The 14,918-nt window shown below is 31.4% G+C and overlaps 2 protein-coding genes across 2 annotated transcripts in view; both read right to left on the reverse strand.

Moving 5' to 3' along the window:
• LOC144835405 (hyalin-like) overlaps positions 1-14,918 on the reverse strand; it is a 60,827-nt gene that overhangs the window by 618 nt on the left and 45,291 nt on the right. Inside the window, exons 6-15 of the mRNA XM_078690490.1 lie at positions 14,604-14,858; positions 14,066-14,350; positions 13,258-13,509; positions 12,378-12,623; positions 3,010-3,252; positions 2,663-2,911; positions 2,104-2,361; positions 1,576-1,818; positions 945-1,184; positions 134-376 (exon numbers count right to left, since the gene is read on the reverse strand). Coding sequence (XP_078546616.1) covers positions 134-376; positions 945-1,184; positions 1,576-1,818; positions 2,104-2,361; positions 2,663-2,911; positions 3,010-3,252; positions 12,378-12,623; positions 13,258-13,509; positions 14,066-14,350; positions 14,604-14,858 — 2,514 coding nt within the window. The remainder of the gene's footprint in view (positions 1-133; positions 377-944; positions 1,185-1,575; positions 1,819-2,103; positions 2,362-2,662; positions 2,912-3,009; positions 3,253-12,377; positions 12,624-13,257; positions 13,510-14,065; positions 14,351-14,603; positions 14,859-14,918) is intronic.
• LOC144858707 (hyalin-like) lies at positions 3,386-12,370 on the reverse strand. Its single transcript, XM_078714805.1, has 12 exons — positions 12,319-12,370; positions 11,951-12,205; positions 10,721-11,005; positions 7,864-8,160; positions 7,048-7,302; positions 6,483-6,728; positions 5,811-6,056; positions 5,314-5,556; positions 4,920-5,162; positions 4,573-4,821; positions 4,004-4,261; positions 3,386-3,633 (listed from the first exon to the last, which is right to left on the reverse strand). The coding sequence occupies exons 1-12, from the start codon at positions 12,368-12,370 to the stop codon at positions 3,386-3,388; spliced, it is 2,877 nt and encodes a 958-aa protein (XP_078570931.1).

Here is a 14,918-nt window from a genome sequence, read left to right on the forward strand (position 1 = left end):
GAACATAAATATATCAATAAAAAAAAACCCATACACCTCATGTATACATACATTCAAAACATTGTTAGAAATCAATGTTTAGTTGGACACGTATACGTTTTTGTAATACAGTTGTACATTTTATAAACCATACCTTGAACTGTTACTTCAAATACACAAGTTGTGTTTAGTCCGGCAGTATCAAATGTTGTGTATGTCACTGTAAATGTGCCAATTTCAAATGTATTACCAGGTCTGTGAGTAGATGTTACATTGTATACTCCGGCATTATCAGTAGCTGCTGGTTCTATCCATGTTACAGATATATTGGACATTCCAACAGGAACCATGACAATGATATTAGGAGGACATCCAATGTATTCAGGAGGCTCAGTATCTGAAAATATGTGTGCTGGATATTAATATTCGACAAATATAAACAAATATTATTAAGAGATAAGATTTAAGTTTGTAAGCGTTGCAGTAGAACATTACGATTATTTAAAAAAACTTTTCTCTAAAACTAATATCTAGTCCATGGACAAAACAGAATCATAACAGGTGTTCTGTCTATCTAGTCTATTAACAAAACAGATCAATGACAAGTCTTATGTAGCCTATGTCTGACCCAGAGTCAGACGACCACCATAACAAGTCGGGTTTTATTTAATCATAATGTTTGAGAAACATTGATTTTATTGTTGACTTTATGGAGATCATATGTCCAAAATGTGCTATTTTTACCTGGTCACGTCCAATACCATTACAGTAATGTTGGGTTTACATGTATCTGACTGTTTGGAAATGTTGTAAAAATGTCGTAGTGTCACATACAATTATTAAAACAATTGGTATATCTCACTCATTTTACCTTTATTAGCTAGTTGTGGTTATGTACGACCACCTGAACATTTGTAGACATTACAATTTTAAATAATTTGATAACCTGACCAAATCATTCTTACCTGTTACTGTGATATTAAATGTACACTCTGCTTCATTGCCCTCAGAGTCTGTTGCAACATATTTTACCTCTGTAACTGTGATATTAAATGTATCAAATGGGGCATAGTTGCTATCAAGTTCAAAAACACCAACGTTATCATATACTGAAATGTTCCAATTTACTACAGCATGCGGCAGTCTGGTATCTGTGTTTACCTCTATATTACTGGGACATGGATCAAATATCGGTATCTCAACATCTGAGGGAGAAACATACATCAATAGTCAGCTTTTATTCATTTTTTAGGAAATAAGAAAATAATGAGGTTTCTTTTGGTAGATTTGTAAACTAATAAATGAAATGTGTCCTTCTTTTATGACAACGTGGTCTATAGTTAGTTATTTATTCCTAAACTTCCAAAATTCATATCATTGAGAATAGGGACATTTCTTTACTAGATCTTTAAAAGAATTATCTTTCTGAGCAGCCAAAGCCATTTTAAACCAATACAATTAATTAGTTTAATTTGAGCAAAATGGCAGAAAGGAAAAATTATAATTTACGTTTCAGAATTTTAAATATTTATTAAACATGTGACTAACTTCGTAGTTTTACATATGATAAACTATCTAAACGCTAATTAATCTTACCAAAGATTGTAACAATAAATGTACAATTAACAGAGTTTCCATATGGATCCTCAGCAAAATAATAAACTGTTGTGTTGCCTGGGTAGAAGCGATCACCAGAAAAGTAATTTGACATGTTCACATGAATAATGCCAGAGTTGTCTGTAATATCTGGTTCAACCCAATTGGCAATACCGTATGCCTCACCAATCAAAGTCACGTTTACAATGCTATCTGGACAATTCAGCATTGGCTTCTCAATATCTGTATGATGATGTAATACACATCAGGTTTGTGAGTTCATTTTGAATTGCTATACTAAACAAACGTAAGACAATGTGTGGATAACAATTTACTATATTGAATTAAAAAACCAACATTGCATGTTCTAAAACGATTGTTTTCTAACTTTCGGTATTTATAGGTTTAGAAGTAGTCTTTGTTGGATTCAAATTTCATACTGAGGAAGATGATGTAATAGAGCAGCTTGTGTAAAAGTTGTAACATTATTTAAAATAATATTTAAAAGAAATGCTAGTGTATATTCACCTCGAATAATGACTATAAATGTACAGTTATCACTGTTTCCAAATACATCAGTTGCTGTATATTCAAGTGTTGTTATTCCAATAGGAAAGTTTTCACCTGATGGATTATAATTTGAACCAGATCCTGTTAGGCTGAGATTATATAGAGATTTTGTGTTGTCTGTGTATTCAACATCCCATTGAATCCAAGCTGTTGGTCGTCCATTGTTTGTTGTCACATTAAAGTCACTGGGACATGTTATATTTGGATTCTCATTATCTATAAGAAAAACAGAATTATTGACAACACAATTTTTTTTAATCAATTTATTGCTGACTGATCCTTATCTATAAATAACAGAGTGACAAGTTAATATTGATAATGTAATAATATTTTTAAGACAAGATTTTGTAAAATCTATAGAACAATAATTAAATACACCATGATTTTACTGAACTTGTAGGTTAAAATTGAAAACAATTAATTGTTTTCTTTGTATTTTGATTTAACATTGTAGACTTTAATTTAAAAAAAAACATATTTGTGTGAAAGACAATCTTCACAATCATGATAAACTCACCATCGACCGTTACGATGAAAAAGCAAGATGCGTCATTTCCCGATGGATCCTGTGCCATACAGCTTACATTTTGTTGTATAATTGGCCAAACAGCATCAAACTGGTCACCAGATTCACTTGTACAATTATATGTAACATTACCTGAATTATCAGTAACTGACACATTCCAATACACAGTTGAATAATATTGTGACTCATCTGTATATGTCATAATGTTGTCAGGACAATCAAATATTGGATCTTCATTATCTACAATAAAATAATTAATACAGCAAAGGAACTTTTAACTTTCTATATATTGTAGTATTTTTGTTGTTAATGTATTTTGTCATATAAAGTTAACTTACCAATTACAGTTACATTAAACGTGCAAGTTTCTTCATTATCTGATGCATCTGTTGATGTGTACATTACTAGAGTTGTTCCAATATTAAACAGTGTATAGGGTTCATAGTTAGAGGTTAATGTAGGTTCTAACCTACTGTTGTCTGTTGTTTCTGGTATTGGCCAGGATATATTAGCTGTTGCTGAATTTAAATCAGTGTACACAGTCACATTGGACACACAGTCCAAAGTAGGAGACTCTGTATCTGTGTAAATAATTGAAAAAATACATTATTCATATTTTTAGAGTTTAAGTAACAGTGTGCATAAAACATGGTTAATTACATGTACTGCTAAGGTAATTTTAAGTATATCTGTTTATTATACATTTAAACATTACTAACCAATAACAGTAACATTAAATGTACAAATTTCTTCATTTCCATACGGATCAGTTGCTGTGTAAGTGACTTGAGTTGTTGTTGCTGCAAAGCCATCACCCGGGCTATGTGTAGAGACTAAGGTAACATTGCCTGAATTATCAGTAGCGTTTAGAATTATCCAAGTAGCATTAGTGAATGGTAACATACTTGTAGTGTTCAAAACAAAGTTCATTGGACAACCAGATATATATGGATCTTCTTCGTCTGTTCAAAGAATAAAAGAAAAATTAAAATACAATTTGATAAAGTACACTATTTTACATAGTTTGCAATTAAATAAGTAAGTTTCCATGATATTCTTACAGATTTTATATTTGTGCTGAGAAAATTTATTAAAATAATTGATACTCTCAGCAATTTTCCAGTTTTCTTTGACAAATGAAAACCTAAACAGTGTACATTTCTCAAAATAAATCATCACTATTATGGGATATCTAGATTTAATTTAGATTTAGTTTTGGGTTATAAATGCAACAATATTAACATTTAGAAATATTGCAGACATTAACAGGCTGATATAACAAAGGATAATCAGAAGAAATAATAGTTGAAAGCCAAATCATTTTGTATTCACCTCGCACAGTAACATAAAAGGTACAACTAGCATTGTTTCCAAATGTATCAGTTGCTGTATATTCAAGTGTTGTTGTTCCAATAGGAAAGTTTTCACCAGATGGATTATAATTTGAACCTGATCCTGTTAGACTGAGATTATATAAACATTCTGTGTTGTCTGTGTATTCAACATCCCATTGAATCCAAGCTGTTGGTTGGCCATTGTTTGTTGTCACATTAAAGTCACTGGGACATGTTATATTTGGATTCTCATTATCTATAAGAAAAACAGAATTATTGACAACACAATTTTTTGAAAATCAATTTATTGCTGACTGATCCTTACTCTATAAATAACAGAGTTACAAGTTAATAATATTAATATAATGATATTTTAAAGACAAGATTTTGTAAAATCTATAGAACAATAATTAAATACACCATTATAACATTTTTTTACTGAACATATAGGTTATTATTGAAAACAAGTACTTGTTGTCTTTGTATTTTGATTTAATATTGTAGACTTTAATTGTAAAAGAAACATATTTGTGTGCAAGACAATCTTCACAATCATGATAAACTCACCATCGATCGTTATGGTGAAAAAGCAAGATGCGTCATTTCCCGATGGATCCTGTGCCATACAGCTTACATTTTGTTGTATAATTGGCCAAACAGCATCAAACTGGTCACCAGATTCACTTGTACAATTATATGTAACATTACCTGAATTATCAGTAACTGACACATTCCAATACACAGTTGAATAATATTGTGACTCAACTGTATATGCCATAATGTTGTCAGGACAATCAAATATTGGATCTTCATTATCTACAATAAAATAATTAATACAGCAAAGGAACTTTTAACTTTCTATATATTGTAGTATTTTTGTTGTTAATGTATTTTGTCATATAAAGTTAACTTACCAATTACAGTTACATTAAACGTGCAAGTTTCTTCATTATCTGATGCATCTGTTGATGTGTACATTACTAGAGTTGTTCCAATATTAAACAGTGTATAGGGTTCATAGTTAGAGGTTAATGTAGGTTCTAACCCACTGTTGTCTGTTGTTTCTGGTATTGGCCAGGATATATTAGCTGTTGCTGAATTTAAATCAGTGTACACAGTCACATTGGACACACAGTCCAAAGTAGGAGACTCGGTATCTATTTAATAAATTGAAAAAAAATACATCATCTAAAGTACATTTTGTAATGCAATTTATCTTTCTCTCTATTCATTTTTTAAAAGAAACTTGGTAAATACATTGAAATGTTTTATAGTAATTTTTTAATACAAATTAAACGTTATTCTTACCAATTACAGTAACATTGAATGTACAAATTTCTTCGTTTCCATACGGATCACTTGCTGTGTAAGTGACTTGAGTTGTTGTTGCTGCAAAGCCATCACCTGGGCTATGTGTAGAGACTAAGGTAACATTGCCTGAATTATCTGTAGCATTTGGAGTCATCCAAGTAGCATTAGCATATGAAAGCATACTTGTAGTATTCAAAACAATGTCCATTGGACAGCCAGTTAGTACAGGATCTTCTTCATCTGAAAGAAAGGAAATGACATGTGAAAAGGTTAAGTTAAATTTTTATTATATTATGTTCTTAGGAAGATTATTACTTTACTATCAATCGCTTTATGTGAGGTTGCGCTGATGGTCCTGTCTCTATAAACACACACACACACACGGACGCACACATCTGGTATAATGTGGCGGTTGTAATTACAAACATCAAAACGGTTACAGGATCTTCAAATGGGATGGGATTTATAAAAGATGTACACAGTAGCAGTATTACCTTTGACAATTATTACAAAAGTGCAGATACCAATGTTACCATCTTCATCTTCAGCTGTTATGTTAACAGAATGAGTTCCAACATAAAATCTATCACCAGGATAATTCACTTGAGTAACTGTTAACATGCCAGAATTGTCCATAGGTTGGGGGTCATCCCATGACACGTTGGCATATGCAAAGCCTTCATCAGTGACTACTTCTATTGGAGACATTGGGCAGTTGATAAACACAGGATCTTCCGTATCTACATATTCCACAAAAAAAAAAGATTATTCTTTAATTAATACATATAATAACATATTAAAGTACCACAAATACTATACGAGTACTTGCTGTGAAAATCAGGTTAATATGCAAATTGTCTTATTTTTCTAATTGTTTTTCAATTTTGATAGAAATAATATGTTTTTGGGGGTTTAATTTAAATAAGTGTTTTGCTTTTTGTAATGTATATATGGAAATACACTGTCATTTTAATAACATGTGTCTTCGATCTAAAAGCGATGTTGAATAAAGTTACTTCTTACAACTTATAATTATTGACATACATTGAAAAAATTTCTTCTTCACATGCTTGCTTTTGAATAAACAGAAATTGATCTGGTTAAATGCACTAAAAACGTAGTTGATGTATTTTTTTTTTTCAAAACATAAAGTGAAAAACAAATACCTTGAACTTTTACTTCAAATACACAAGTTGTTTTTAATCCTGCAGTATCAAATGCTGCATAAGTCACTGTAACTGTGCCAATTTCAAATATATCACCAGGTATATGACTGGATGTTTCATTGAAGATTCCAGCATTATCAGTGGCTATTGGTTCTATCCAAGAAACAGATCTATTTGCCATTCCAACAGGGTTCATGACAATTATTGAATCGGTAAGACATCCAATGTATTTAGGCGGCTCAGTGTCTTAAAAATAATATATTATGTATAATCAATAAATCAGAAACAAAATCTATACATTTACAATATCATTGAAACACTATGAATGTAATGAAACAATGGCGCCGGATCCGTTTCTGTAAATGTAATGGTGTGCGTACCGATTGGTATCATGTCTTTAGTATTCGAGACCTGTTGTTTAAGTGACATTTGATGAGCAGTTACTGAGTTGACTTATTAAGAATAACTATTAATACAATACATAACAGGAATACATAGATTACATTTAAAATAACGAAATTACTGTAGCTCATATTTAATTTCCTCCAATGAGGTACAGTCTTACCTTCAACAGTGATAACAAAACTGCAGCTATCATTGAAGTTACCAGCTGAATCTGAGACATTGTACTGGACTTTTGTGTCACCAATTGCAAACTGATTATCACCAGAGGTGTAGTCTGCTACTGGTACAGGAGTCTCTCCAGAGTTATCAGTAGCTGTTGGTTCCATCCACGTGGCATTGATGGCAAAAGCCTCACCAGTTGTTGTGTTAACAATCAGACCAATTGGACAATCTATAATATCTGGTGCTTCATCATCTAAAGATGTAATGAAGAAACTTATTTTATCATTAAATTATTTATAAGGAAATAGGATGGTTGACTCAATCAAATGAGGCAAATTTGAGTTGAATGCTTATTCAGTGTAAATAGAGTGAATATAATTATTACAATCATTTCTATTAGTTTAAACATAAACATTACACACAAGAAATGTTATAATAAATTTTATGTTTAATAATGTTGCCAGAAAGCCAGCCAAAAATTAGGTTTAAGATTATACTTCAAGGTTCAACGACGAACTTACAGTCATGTGTCTAAATTTAGCCCTAATTATAACTGATTGATAATGTTATATAAATGAATATTCCACGACGATAGTTTAGCATCTGTTCAAGTTATAACTAGCGGCGTCTTTGACTATTTCTTCTCTACTCTGCTCTTCATCAAACACGTTTTTGCCTACATTACCTGGTTTAAGTTACAACCTATTATCTATATTATTTTATGATATATGCCGTAATGTATTAATCATCTGCATAAACTGACCTTTAAGCATTTTTAAAGATTTCAAACATTTAACGTCAAGAGTAAACGTACCTTCAATAACCACCGTAACATAACACGATTCTTGATTGGCAGTTGGTGAACTATTGTCGAAGAATTTGTATTCAACGATAGTTTTTCCAATAGGAAATACAGCAGTAGTCTCAAAGTCATAAGACACCGTGTCAATAGGACATTGGCTGACACACACTGATGTGTAGTTTTCTACAAACAAAGCAACTAGAACATTATCCATAACAGTAATGTTGAAACTGACAGTGCCATTGGGTTTACCAGGATCAGTCACACCAGCAACAATGGAAGGACAAGTTGGAGTAGGTGGCTCCACATCTAAAATATAAAAATACTTAAATAAATCATGTAGTTATGTCTTCATTATTTGTCATTTAATTTAAAGATAGGAATAGCACTTATTCGTAAATTTTATTTATTTTTTATAAATAAAAATAAATCATGTGATAAATTTTATAAAAAGTCTAATGTAAATAAAACATAATGATTTAAATTTGAATTTAATTTACAATATTAACCATCTTTTTCCTATGACTTTATGTTTATAACCACTACAGCACTTTTGATATACTTGCCCCATGTCTGTATTTATTATGTTTTTTATTTTATGTTTTGATTTGAAATACATTGTGAGCTCAAGTAGAAGGCGCATGAAATGACATATGTGCCAAAATATTTACCTTTTTTATTAAAATATTCCGGTGTGGAACCTAGAAAACACTTTTGAATACAAAATGTATTTAAAAAGGAAGTTTATTCTCGACCTGATGTTTGTCTTGCCATTAGAAGTTTAGTGTTAGAAAAATATTAAATCAGTTTTCAGTGTTTAGTAATAATCTCAACTGTTTGGGTTCAAGTTAGTCTTTATAATAGTTGAAAATCAGAAGAGCATTTTGTTTTTATTTAAACTTCAACCTGGATACATATATAGTATACAGAATTAAGGGCTTGAAGTTGTGTGTGGTATGGTTAAACAAAAATTGCTTTTAACAATATTACCATTCTTTAGACGCATTTTAATGATATTCTTGTTTACAAATATAAATGATTCATTGATGTGATAGGAAGAGCTTATTCTATTACACAATCAATGGGAAGTGTATCTTATAAAAAAGAACCGATGCAATACTATTTGGCATTAATTTAAGGAATTCAGAATAAGATATTCATACTTTACCTACCTTTAACTTCGATATCAAATACACAGGTGTCGCTATTGCCATAATGATCGCTTGCTGTAAATGTGATTTTGTGAGTACCAATTGGTATCATGTCACCTGACTCAAATGATGACGACATTACAGTCACAGGTCCACCACTATTGTCACTTGTCACAGGAAGATCCCAGGTGACAGTGGCATTTGGACTTCCTATATCTGTACTGACATTTAATAGTCCATATCCTTCTCCGATGTAATTGTTAGAAGTGACATTTGCTGGGCAGTCAATCCTTGGACTTTCATTATCTATTCACAATATAAATAAAAGGTATGATGAAATTAAATTTGACATAACCACATAAATGTACCTCAGTTTTAATTTCCTTCTAGAAAGTACAGTCACTTACCTTCAACAATAATTACAAAACTACAGCTATCATTAAAGTTACCAGCTGAATCTGATACATTGTACTGGACTGTTGTGTTCCCAATTCCAAACATATTATCACCAGAAGTGTAGTCTGCTACTGGTACAGGAGTCTCTCCAGAGTTATCAGTAGCTGTTGGTTCTATCCATGTGACATTGATTACAAATGCCTCACCAGTTGTTGTGTTAACAATCATACTAATTGGACAACCCATAATATCTGGAGCTTCGGGATCTAAGAGACGAAGAAAATAAATATAATTTATAATGATTTTAGTTATAATATAATAATACCAAATAGTAGTTAGTAATAAAATATACAATACTATTTAGATAATCGAGTTACATTTGATGTATACAGTAGGAAATAGGGGTATACATGCCATGCTTACCAATAACAGTAACAGTAAAGGTGCATGTTCCTGCATTGCCTGAACTGTCAACTGCATCATATAAAACATCAGTTCTACCAATATCGAATTCATTATTTCCAGGATTGTACTTGGACGTTGGTGTTATATCTTCATCAGAATTGTCAATTACTATTGGATCAGTCCAGGTAACATTGACTGCTTGATCTGAACCCTCTGCTGTAGTAGTAGTTGTAATATTAGGTGGACAAACCAAGACAGGATCCTCATTGTCTATTTAGTAATACAATGGAAATGAAATACAAGAATTATTAACTATTGAAAATCTTATTACACATTTTTATCATGCTGGGATTGAACAAACTCTCCAGCACTAGTTGAACACATGAACAAATATTATTATATGTACAAAGTAGGTAACTAAAAAATGGTTAGTGTAGTACTGACGTATTTAGTACAAATAATGCTGAAATTCATTAATAGTAATATTATATATTCCATATAAATAAACAATTTGGCAGTGAAACAAGTAATTTAACAAATACAAAAATAGGTGTATATTATGTCACCATATTAAAAAGAGAAACACTGAAAATCAGGGTAACAATTACAAAAAAATATGATAATTTGTCATATTTTATTATATTATACATCAAAATAAATAAGAATGTTTATGTTGTACAGAGCGGCACACGTAAGTTTCATAATGTAAATAAATATAGACCATTTTCTGTTTAGTACTCTGTGTTTGTACATAACAACCAAAAAAGAAAAAAAAGTCGTTTTGACTGATTGGGCTACCCTGGTTTTATTGGTAACAGTTACACAATTATTCACAATTACATTTACGATATTTAATAGTATAACAATGAACTAAAATTCGTCCTGAATTGTTCAAATTTAAAAGATATATAATTTACCTTCAACCTTGAGGCCAAAGACACAGGTGTCACTATTACCAGAAGGATCAGTTGCTGTAAAAGTGATTGTGTGAGTACCGATTGGTATCATGTCACCTGACTCAAAAGATAACGACATTACAGTCACAAGTCCACCACTATTGTCACTTGTCACAAGAGGATCCCAGGTGACAGTAGCATTTGGACTTCCTATATCTGTGCTGATTTGTACTAGTCCATACCCTTCTCCGATGTAATTGTTTGAAGTGGCATTTGTTGGGCAGTCAATCGTTGGACTTATCTTATCTATTACCGAAAGAAATAACAGAAATAAATAAATTACATTTGACTTAACCACATTACTGTAGCTCAAATGGTAACAAGGCAAACCATTCACTACTTGGCTGGTTAAAAAGAATCATGAACAATGATGGTGCTAATGGAAAAGCATTCTAATGTATTATATTCAAAAAAATATGTGATGTTAATGTTTTACTTAATATTTCATGTTCTAGTATTATTTATGTTTATTCAGATGATATTCCACGGTTTTACAAAAAATATGATAAAAGCTTACTTATATTATAGATTCTCTAAAAATAACTTGAAACCTATAATAATGAATGAGCAACTGTTTGGAAACCACTTCGTTAAACTAAAAGTGGCATTATTCGTATTAATGACATTGTTAATGAGAACACATTTTTAACATCGCACGAAATACTATTGAAATGTAAAACTGGTTAAATGAGTATTTTTGTATTAAGGCAATACCAAATCAGTGGAAACGAATTATTAAGGATACAGATATTTTCGATTGATGATAATAATAAGTTAGTTAAGACTAAATATGAAATTATTACTAACAAACTAATGTACTCATGGTTTGTGAATGAATATTTCATTATTCTAATGGCACAATGACAACAACATCTTCTTCTTCATAAGTTTGGCTAGAGCCTTTTAAAGTCTACACAATTTTAGGATAATATGTTACCTCAATATAATGAATTTCAGATTAAGGAACAATACTTTGTTGGAGTTGGATTTATGCAGATGCCGTACTGAAAGGTATGATAGGAAATCAACAATCCCGTACTTAGCACTAATCTTATAATTTGCTTTGTTTTTTTATTGTAATCCAACCGATTTAGCTGTTGCTGCATATTGGAATCTAAATGTGTTTATACCTGAATAAATGAAAAAGAAGTAAAATAAAATCTAATTTTGTCATATAAGGTACACTCTTACCTTCAACATGGATAACGAAACTGCAGCTATCATTAAAGTTACCAGCTGAATCTGAGACATTGTACTGGACTGTTGTGTTCCCAATTCCAAACATATTATCACCAGACGTGTAGTCTGCTACTGGTACAGGAGTCTCTCCAGAGTTATCAGTAGCTGTCGGTTCCATCCATGTAACATTGATTGCAAATGCCTCACCAGTTGTTGTGTTAACAATCAAATTCATTGGACAATCAATTATTTCAGGTAATTCTGGATCTAAAAATGAGATAATAATAATAATAATAGTAGTCTTTAATATTAGGTTATTCAGTATAGAACTGCTTAGTTTCAGATAACAGAGAATTACTCTCTGCAGCACAAAACTTTACTGCCACCAAGAATAACACTTACAGTGCAATACAGTATGCTTGAGCAAGACATGACTTACCTGTAAGGGTAATATTGAATAAACATATGGCTACATTTCCGGAAGGGTCAACAGCAGTATAGTTAACAGTTGTAACACCAAGATAGAATAAATCTCCTGAATTATGTGTCCTTTCAAAACTTACAACATCATCATTATCTGTAGCTGTAGGCTCTGGAGTCCAGGTAATATTACTGTAATATTTGCCATTATCTGTTATGCTTGCAGTATTGTTTGGACAGTTGGCAATAGCTGGATTTTCAATATCTACACACAAAATGATAAGAGTAAATATATCCCATCCCTAAATTATAGCAGGACTGTGTTTGACGAGTATAATCTAAAAACTCAATTTTAAATATTTTAAACAGAAATTCAAAACAAAACAATTGTCATTTTAAAACTACTTTATTAAAAAAATAATAAACATACAAGCAAGACTAAATTAGTTTAATTTCTTTTGTAATATTTCAAAGATTCTTTGAAAATCGTAATTTTTGGAAAACTGAACATCGTGACTGAGCTTTACTTAAATGTGCCAATATGTTTTTTAACCTGACAAATGAGCCGTGCTAAATGTAAAATTATTCACCAAGAATCTTAGTATAATTTGAGAAATTAAAATAATTGGTTATTGTAAAACGCGTTAGTGGGTCAACTGATGACGTACTAATTACAAGCAATAGGGATTAGTTCGGCTTGTATTATAATTAATCAAGAGGGGTACTTTCGTTATGAATTGCGTCAAGTATGTTGTTTTATCGTATCCCACTAAACTCCTGGTTTTCGCGAGTAAAATTAAAGCAATACTTATTTATTTAATTCAAGGTATTTAAAACATTATATGTCTTTAAAATATTAATTAATTAAAAGAAAATGAATAACGGAAACAGAAACATACCTACAACCAAAATTGTAAAGTTACAACTGTTTTGGTTTCCTGATGTATCATAGATTATATAAATAATATAATTTTCTCCGATGGTAAAGTCTTGACCTGGTGCAAAATTAGGTGTTGATCTCTCTGCATCTACTAAAATGTTGTCAGAGTTACGTGGCTCCATCCATGTGTATGGTGCAAAGTTTTCACCATGTGTGTTGTTGATATAAACAGTTGAGTTATCACATTCAAAGAAGAAAGGAGGTTCTTCGTCTGTAATAAAATATTAATAATATATAATAATGTATAATATTAATAAAGGAATAAACAGATATGAGTTGCAAACAGTTATGGTCATGTTAATGGCATTACATCAATATGTTTTTGATTAATACAGACTAGATTATTACTATTGATCAATGTGAGCATAATACAGCTTTACCACGTTGAAACACCGGTTCTCGTCAGACCACCGAAGTTAAGAAACGTATGGCCTGGTTAGAGCGTGGATGGGAATATAGTGCTGTATATGGAGCTGGTGTCCCATTAGGCATTTGAAATTAGCACTGTTGACTCAGTAGTATCTGACATATTGGCACAGGTCTTTCAATGTGAGCACTGGACGAGAGAAGCCCTTGATCAATGTTAGGACCAATTAAGGTGCTTTAAACAGTCCTGGCTTAGTTTCATCCATCATTTACTTTATATATAAATATACTAACATTCACCAAAGAAAATTAATGTTTGTAGGGTATGGTAAATGTTTGTTCGAATGATATAAGTTATTGTAATATATATATATGATTATTTATTTTTAATTAATTCTTACCCACAACTTTTACTAAAAATGAACATATCGCAACATTGCCTGCTGCATCTTGTGCAACATATGTCACATTCATGTCATAATTAGAAGATATATTGAAATATACTGGAGATCCAGGGAAGCTGTTGTTTGTAACCATGACAACACCTATATTATCAGTTGCTAATGGAATTGTCCAGCTCACAGTTGCAAACATTTCCCCAATGGGTCTGTTTCCGGGTGGAGGATCAGTTGGTACCTCCAAAGGACTGGATGGGCATGTACCATTAAAAGATGGTGTCTCCAAATCTATAACAACAATACACAAAAGATAGAATGAGTACTAATATGCATTTTGAGAGGACAATGTGTTGGGTACCGAGGGTGTCCCATTAATAGAGGATCTACTGTATTACCTTTTTAAAATGTTATGCTAATTTGCTGAGTTTAAATTATTGTATATCCTGATTCTCCTTTGAAAGTTTTATTTGAAAGGTAAAACTAGATAACATTTGACATATTCACATTACTTTAGCTCAAGTTTAATTTCTTCTTTTCTTACCTTTAACATTGACAACAAACCTACAGCTACCATTAAAGTTACCAGCTGAATCTGAGACATTGTACTGGACTGTTGTGTTACCAATTGGAAACACATTATCACCATAAGTGTAGTCTGCTACTGGTACAAGAGTCTCTCCAGAGTTATCAGTAGCTGTCGGTTCAACCCATGTGACATTGATTGCAAATGCCTCACCAGATGTTGTGTTTACAGTCATATCAATTGGACAATTGATAATATCTGGAGCTTCTTGATCTGCGGAATAAACATATTATTGTTGTTGTTTAACATATTAAATCTATTCAATTAGCAATA

This window comes from Antedon bifida, chromosome 2 (genome assembly GCF_963402885.1).
Source record: "Antedon bifida chromosome 2, ecAntBifi1.1, whole genome shotgun sequence".
In the NCBI taxonomy this organism is placed as follows: domain Eukaryota; kingdom Metazoa; phylum Echinodermata; class Crinoidea; order Comatulida; family Antedonidae; genus Antedon; species Antedon bifida.